The sequence below is a fragment of the Habropoda laboriosa genome, unplaced genomic scaffold, assembly GCF_001263275.1.
Source record: "Habropoda laboriosa isolate 0110345459 unplaced genomic scaffold, ASM126327v1 scaffold96, whole genome shotgun sequence".
Taxonomy (NCBI): Eukaryota; Metazoa; Arthropoda; class Insecta; order Hymenoptera; family Apidae; genus Habropoda; species Habropoda laboriosa.
The window spans coordinates 343,899-352,750 of record NW_017100221.1 but is presented as its reverse complement, the minus strand read 5'-3'; the positions used below and the strand labels follow the sequence as shown (position 1 = coordinate 352,750).

At 35.7% G+C, this 8,852-nt stretch overlaps 1 protein-coding gene across 1 annotated transcript in view; it reads right to left on the bottom strand.

Moving 5' to 3' along the window:
• Positions 1–4,669, bottom strand: part of LOC108571036 (putative polypeptide N-acetylgalactosaminyltransferase 9) — a 103,782-nt gene extending 99,113 nt beyond the window's left edge. The window contains exon 1 of the mRNA XM_017933005.1: positions 4,444–4,669. Within this exon, the coding sequence (XP_017788494.1) occupies positions 4,444–4,622 (179 nt within the window). The 5' untranslated portion in view covers positions 4,623–4,669. The remainder of the gene's footprint in view (positions 1–4,443) is intronic.
• Between the last annotated feature and the right edge of the window lie 4,183 nt (positions 4,670–8,852).

Sequence of the window (8,852 nt, the reverse complement as noted above, 5' to 3'; positions counted from 1 at the left end):
GCTCGTTGAGAAGCACCTATTATCCAAGGACCTAGAACTTCGAATGGACCACCATCGCTGGGAAATTGATGGAACAGAGCTAGCTGTCAGCAAGTCATCGCAAACCGCGAGAAACCTTCTTTCTTTATTCCCATGGTGAGTGATCGTAATTAGCGGTTGTCTTGGAGAATGGATTGGCGTGATGGTGTTAATAAGGTTTGAAGAGAAAACCGTGGAAGATGTGATCTTGAGATGATGTTAAAGTGCAGAGTGAAGTTAGAATTTTGAAAGAAAGTGAAACAAGTAGTGTAGTATGTTGAGTAGAAAAATTAAAAGGAATTGTTTTTTGCAATCACAGATTTGTCAAATTTGCAAATCTTTCGGAAATTTTGTTACGAAATTTCGACTACGTTTTCTGGTTGCAAATGGAATTTTTCTTTCAATTATACGTTTAAATACACTTGGTGTGCGATAACAATGGATGAGTATTATCGGTTCAAAACGTGGATAATGGATCTTCTTAAATTGTGTACTAAGTTGCCAAAGAGGTTAAGAGTCTCACGATTATTTTGTTGCAAATGGAATTTTCATTTTATTTATTTAGTTATTTAAATACACTCAGTGTGCAATGATAAATGCGCATTAACCGTTCAAAACGTGGATGATGGATCTTCTAAAATTGTCTAACGAGTTGTGAAAAAAGTTAAGAGTCTCGTGAAAAGTGTTAGATATCATACAAAGACAGTTGACACAATTTTATAGGCTGTATAGTGTAGGGTGAGTTTCAATAAAAAACAAAAACAGGGTCTAAAATCTCTAAATTATTTCTGGATAAATAAGGAGATTGGTGAAAACCGTATAAACAAATAAGACATCAAACATCACGCACCTAACTGGAATGATGGAAGTGCTAAATTTATATAATATGATATAAAGAAAATAAATATCTAGTAAGAAGAAAATCAAGTATAATGTAATATAACATATTGCAAAACTTTGAACTAATAAAAAGAAAATCAACGGTTCAAAATATATACATATATGTCAAAGAACGTAATGACTGTTTCAGCGTGACTAAAAAATAGATAAATATGTATAATACTTCCGCCGTATAAATCTCGCGGATGACTTAATGTTAATGAAACTGAGCTTAGTCATATCCGACGATTACATAAACATCGATAAAATAGATCAATTGTTTTAACCTTACACACATCCATAACACTTCCGAACCTAGCAATCACGATTCAATTATTCTTGAAGAACAATTATTTGCCATCGATCATTTGTTACAGCACAGACAACTGCATATGTAACAAGAAGCGACATGAAATCACATTACCTAACGTGCACAATTAACTAAACGACGACTTCTAAATCCAGCACGAATACCAAAGAGAATTGACAACAACAAGGTTGTCATTTTGTGTCGTTTGCAGACTCAACGCGATTCAGTTCGAAACACAACTTTAACCATGATTACAGAGATCGATCTCCTGGGCCCTCGACAATTGACGCGCGGTTTTGCAAAGGAAGAAATTACACGTTTGCAAAGGCGACGTGGGCAAATGAAAGTCGATATTTTATCGTCGAAGTTCGACCAACGTGACGAAATTGTAGAAGCCATTTTACCCACCTATATACATACATAGTTTCTGGAACGAGGACATAGGAGTATCTGTCGTTTGTGCATCGATAAACGTCCCGAATTTTCCAGCTGATTTTTCCGCGTATCTTTGATAAATTTGTCAAACTACTGAAATTTTTAACCCTCCTTAAATTAACCCCAGTAGTTTGAAAATTGAACAAATCTTCGTTTCATTTGGATCTGTCCTTATTGGAAAGCCGAAGAAACACCACTTTTGAAGTGTATTTTTCTTCAAATGATATATTTGTGGATGGATAATGGTCAAGGGTAAATTAACCCCGTACGGTTCAGGGCGTGATTTTTATCCATCTGGTTCGCGGAGGGTTGAAAATGGTAAATAGAAAAAGTGATATAAGAGAATCGAGTTTTAGCAACAGTCAATATTAAGGACGATGTATGTATAAGTCAGTGAAACCGATATTAATCGATGACTAATAAAAGTTCGGTCGTATCGATGGTGTATAGACGGTAGAACCGATATGTAGGTCGTTAGATTATTAGTCAGGCGTCAAAATACACTTAATCCAATCGCCAAAACATCAATTCGAGGAAGATAAAGAGCTCCTAGTCATGCTCAGGATCGTGCCAACTGTTTGTTCCATTGCAGTACGTTTAAAAAATTTGTCTACACCTTAATCGTTCACTGCTGCTAGTTAATATTCACCAATGAGGGAATTACTGTTGCACAGGAGGCGACGGTGGCTTAATACCGTATATCTTAAATGAAAGATTGTAAGTAGGAATGCAGAAATGTAGAATTGTAAGTAGAAATGTAGAAATGTAGAAATGAAAAACTGTAAGTAGAAATGTAAAGTAGTAAGTAGAAATGTAGAATTGCGAGTGGAAATGTAGAAGTGTAGAATTACAAGTGGAAGTGTAGAAGTGTAAGTGGAAGTGTAGACGTGCAGAATTGTAAGTAGAAATGCAGAAGTGTAAAAATGTAGAATTGACTTTGTAAGGAGGAAAGATCTGGGTTCGTGTCTCAAATAAAATTGTGTGACATTTTATTAATTCAAGCAAAAGTGAAGAAAAATTCTTACACTCGGGAGACTCGAGCGCAGATCTTCCCCTTGAAATTTTTGGTATCAATTCACAAATTACAGACGACGTTGGGCGCGGCTATAGTCTAAGGAAGAAATGTAGCGAGATCGTAAAATTAATCAAGCGTCAAAGTTTATACGTTCAAGTATATCGACAAGCAAATCGATAGAAATCTGAGAGGATAAGGACCTGAAAACTCTAAGGGCTGCATGAAGAATGCTTTAGCTTTGATTCAATCCTAATTGAAAAATGAAAAATGGCATATTCGATCTTGGATATTACTGTATCAATAGCTGACGCCACTTAATGCTTTAATTTACGACCACCCTGTATCGCTTCCATCAGCTATACCATTCTAATGACGAGAAGAGTGACACTGATGGCATAGGATATACGACGAAGAAGAAATATTGAATCTTTCGAATAATATAATAGCAATAATAATGACAAGATCAAATCTAGCGATGAAAATGTAGAATTAGGTATACAAATTAATTCGGTGCCTCTCTTTTCACAAAATCTTGGCGACATTCTCCACTGAGAACCGCCACATTTTTCAAAAAGGAAATTCGTCATATTACCCGATAAATGGAAAAAGTTATCGAAAATAAGGGAGACTATTTTGAATAATAAAATTTCGATTTTTTGTAAATAAATATTGACGTTTGTTTCAGAAAGCACTGAATTAATTAGAACACCCAATACATAATAGTGAAAGACAGAGTAATGAAGAACATAATGCAGTGACTAATATTCGGAATTTCGAAGTAGAAAATCGTTTGTGAAAAGAGAAATATACGAATATTTTCACAGCAGAATACGATCATATTACTTTTTTTTTTTTCATATATCATTGCGACAAAGAAAATATACGCGAGGTACGTCCACGGAAATAGCACTTACGTAGCGAGTCAATGTTCCTTCCGTCAGCGGAATTGCATTCTTCACGAACGCAAGACACGTATGAGTCAAATGAGCGGGCGACTTTGAATAACGATGATTCAGACCCACAAATTGTTCGATACACGGATTTCTGGGATTATGTGGGTCATTGCTTACTGATAAAAAGAATTCACGGCACTGTGCGCACGAATACCAAGAAGCCTGAAGCAACGCAGACCATAATTGGCAAATATGGCAATCAAGCTTCTTTTAAAGAAATGATACAAAGACTTGATTGACATTGCAGCATTGTAAAGGTAAAACATGTATACACGAAACCTATTCTATCTTTCCACGATTTTAATTGTCGATACTTTTTTCCAAGAATACCGTGTATTACCGCGTCATGTTCTTAAAAATTTATAATCGACAGTGTATCGAGACACATTTACGATTTTACCAAACATTTTACGTAAAATTCTATCGTATATCTTCGGTGCAATTTGAGACAAACAGCCTACCTTCACTGTATGAAATATTAGGTTATCCCATAAGTTCGTGTCGAAAGCAAAAAATACTTAAATAAGTTTTACAGCGACTATATGTAACACCTCTATTAAAAACGCGGGAAAAAATTATAGAACGAAAAAGCGCATGCGTAGATTCAGAAAATTAAACAATATGGGATAACCTCATATGTTAAAACAGATTCTCCTAAATTGTATACCTTGAACCGTGCCCTATGAGATAAACACACACCTAACACTCCGTTAAGATTTCACGGTCACAAACAAGAGACGTTGTTTATCATCGAAAATCTCGCGTGACCACTGAACGACAACAAAAAGTACCGAAGAAAGAAAAAGGAGGGGAAAAAAAAAAGAAACACTCACCATCCTCTACTAAATCTGTCCCTGTACACCGTGACAGCGAATCCGAACATGGAGTTGATGTCATTCCGGTAAACTGCATAATGTTTCGTCTCGATGTTGAACGCGTGTGACCACCAGGGTGGCGAGCCGACGATGAAAATTAAGCCTGCCAGGCCTACGAAGAAATTCGCGAACCACATGCTTGCACGCCTTGCCACTCCGTCGCACGTTCAATCGTTCTCATACACCGACGATAAAACACAACGAACTGTCATAAACGCACGTACCGACGATCCAGATCGATCTATAAAATCGACGAACAGCGGTAACAGTGTGGTGAGTTAGGGTGCCGGTGGTAGCGATCGAAGCGACACGGACGACATGTGGTTTCCACGAGGTCCTCAAGACACTGTATGTAACACTCTATGAACGACGAACGGAAACGAACGACGACGGGAGGGGGGAGGGCACAAGAGTCAGAGACGTCTACTTGACGGACGGCCGCGGACAGACTGAGTAGAAGTCCGTTCTTTCGGTTACTCTTCGCTCTCTTGACTCACGGGGGCTGCAACTCCCACCCACTGAATGCGATTCTCAAGTTGCGCTCCGCTCCGACGTGCTTGCGTGCCGCAACTGCGCCCGCTATGACGCGACCGGCCTCCACTCGCTGTTTTTTTCCCAGTCTTAACCGCCTTTTTTCCCTCCCGTTTCGCTGCACATCGTGCTTATCGACTGTCACTGTTTTCGCAAATGACGGAAAACTGAAGCTGTCGCGGTAATAAACTTGCGAATTTTGCTAACAGATCGGCGCTACGATCACGTATGGTATATATTGTACACCAGCTAAGTACGCTGTGAAGTGAGTTCTGTAATATAATATGTATAATTCGACGTTGCTACTGACGGGATTGCGTTAGAAGTTGAGCATAGAAGAAATAACGAAAAGTGGAATATACCGAAAGGTTTGATTTAAGTATTTTGTAATGGTTTGTGGGAGGAAGTGTCGTATTACAAGTCTGCGTACTTTTGGGTATATTGCGCGTTGGCAACGTTTGTGTTGAAGTTTGGAATCTTTGTTTTTTATTTGTAAGGAATATGCATAGAAACGAAATTAGTGTCATCTGGATGTTGAATGTAGCGTTTGAGGGATTATAATTTTTGCTTGTGTTAACGTTTAGTCAAGAGGTTTCATTTATATCGTAAGCTTGAGAAAGAAAAATAATTGAATTATTTGTATGTTGCAATTCTACTTACGGAAACAATTAAAGATTCTCGCGATTAATTTTATTGTAATCGTCGTTTGCTTTTGACTCTTTTGTTAATGATAAAAATGAAACAATCATTGTTTTACACAATATTTTGTATTTTTATGGCTATAAACCAGTCTGAATTTATTTTGAGTCAAGCTGATGCAAAAGAAATGTCAAAATTAAAGAAATAATTATATTAAAGTATAATAAAACTTTCTGTTGATAGATTGAAACCGTGAATGGCATAAAATATATCAAAATTATGGAGAAAGCATCGAACGCATTTAGTCGTTTAAAATATGTTATCATAAATTGAAAATTAAGTATAAAGTTCTTTGAATTCTTCTTTTTAGTATATCAAAAAATTGCACATACTGATGCTAACTACTTTCTCATGAAAAGTGCTGTATATATATATATGTACTTCCTATAAAAAATAGGAATAATACACGAAAAAAATTGCATATCAAAAGAAATATGTATCTCTTACAACAATAACAAACTTTACTGAAACGACGCTCGAAATTTTTGTCGCATAAAATTTAAATGAACAATGTGGGGTTAAAATACGATTAAATTCACTGTAGTAGGTACATGAAAATTTATTTCACGCGCTTTATCAAATGCAAATAATATATCACACATGCAGTATCATGATTAAATTGAAACGTGCAAATTTATAATTTTAAATATTATTTTCTTTATTTTTCTTAACTATGTCTTGTGAATCTAAATATTTCGACAAAACTGATCAAGGAATACATTTTTTTTTTAAATACCATAGAAATGAGGCACGTTGGAGAAACTATCAAACGTAATCATTATTCAAACGCGGCAAATTTGAACACACTTGTTCAAATACGATTAATTTGATATTTTATCGACATTATAAAATTTCGTATTACGTGTGAATGTGGTAGATGACTTTACGAATATTTATTTAGATTAGTAGAGAAATTATTGTTACTTTCCCTTTTTCTTTAGTCTACAATTTTAATAAAACCTTAATCCTTATATACATTTCTCTTTTGGTAGATAAAGAAGCACTAACTATCCGTAGTACGTTCTGCGTCTTCCGAGGACAACCTTTTGACATCCACACCACGATTTTCACGACGATTCTTCTCTTTTGCACGAAACGGATAAGTATTGGGTAGCCCTTACCTTCTGCTGTTTTCTTTAGACCCATACTTGCAGGCTGTAGGTCGGTAGGATACCGATCAACGATAATGTACCGGCTGCAACGTAGAAATCACAAACGAGGTATAGGATAGACCTAACATCTTATGGAACATTTGTCCGGGGGCCAAGAAGACCCTTACAATTTTCGTGTCGCTAACAACGTTACCGATTCAGTAACTGAATTTACAAATAAAAATGTAACGTAATTGTTTATTAGTCGATGATTCAACACTTGCGCGTGTTCTACTGTTGTCAAAAGATCGTCAACAGTTCTATCCAAGCAATCCAATATGTGTATGTATTTTTTATACATATGCAAATTTAATAAAAGAATTTTTGCCATCAAAGATGATAAAGTCGACAGATGTAAAAAATCATATTATAAGATAAATGTATAAAATGTATTTCATAGAAGGTTACAATATACCAGTACTGTTTTACAGTATTTTACAGTCTATTTATTTCTCCCTTACACACCACGTTCATTTCTTTTGTGCATAAGTGAGATGTTAAAGAAATGAGAAATTGTTTAAAAATATTAATTTTGAAAGTGCCTGCTGCATGCAATTGTTTATTCAATAAGAAATTAACAATTAAGCTATTTTATTAAGTTAAAACATGCAACAATTTTATTCAAGACATTCATATAATTATAATCGACCATCTAAATTGTTATTTAACAAGGAAAACTAGTTATTCTATAATTAAAGTACTTCCAAATATGCCCTAAACTGTATTTTACTATCTACATTATTAGTAGTGTTAAAACAGTTAAAAATTCATTATAAGTATCAATTAGATATAATAAAAACGAGGAGAATAGCAATAGCGAAGAGAGACAAGAAAACGAATAGCGCTAGAGAAGGATATGAATAGAGTAATGGGTTAGACAAAGAAAGAAATGGGGTAGAGAAGGATAGCACTAGAGAAACGAGTTAGACAAGGAAAGGAATGGGGATAAACAAGGATAGCACTAGAGAAATGAGTTCGACAAGGAAAGAAATAGAGGTAGACAAGGATAGCACTAAAAAAACAAGTTAGACAAGGAAAGGAATAGGGATAGACAAGGATAGGAATAGTGCCGTGTGTTAGACAAGGACAGCAACAGGGCTAGACAAGGACAGAAGAAAACAGCGGGCGAGACTAACGCCATCTAGCGTTTAGTGACACGAACTACGATTTCTTAATAGGAGCACATGATATAAACAGAGGTATTAGACAAGGAACGCACTAGTGTGCGAGAAGGACAGAGAGAGAACGTTTCCTATTGGCTGGCGAGCCGCTGAGCTCCGCTAACCGGAGCCACAGTTACGTAGTTCGGTGAAAAATCATTAATAACTCTATAATTACGTCGATTTTGTGAACTTTTAGTATTGAAGAATGAAGTGTGGACCTTCAGCAACTTTCACGTATAAATTTTAAGTCTCTAGGGCCTTTCGATAATTAGTTATTAATATTAATATCGGAAAGGACGCGACAACCCTTACGCTACGTCAAGTCGGCCAGGGAAAAATTATTAATAACTCTATAATTACGATGAATTTATGAACTTTTAGAGTTGAGGAATGAAGTGCGGACCTTCAGTAACTTTCACATAGAAATTTTAAATCTCTAGGGCCATTCGATAATTAGTTATTAATATTAATATCGGAAAGGACGCGACAATCCCTTACGCTACGTCAAGTCGACCAGGGAAAAATTATTAATAACTCTATAATTACGATGAATTTGTGAACTTTTAGTATTGAAGAATGAAGTGTGCACCTTCAGCAACTTTCTCGTATATATTTTAAATTTCTAGAGCCTTTCGATAATTAGTTATTAATATTAATATCGGAAAGACGCGACAATCCCTTACGCTACGTCAAGTCGGCCAGGGGAAAATTATTAATAACTCTATAATTACGTTGATTTTGTGTACTTTTGGTATTGAAGAATGAAATGTGGACCTTCAGCAACTTTCTCGTATTAATTTTAAATCTCTAGGGCCTTTCGATA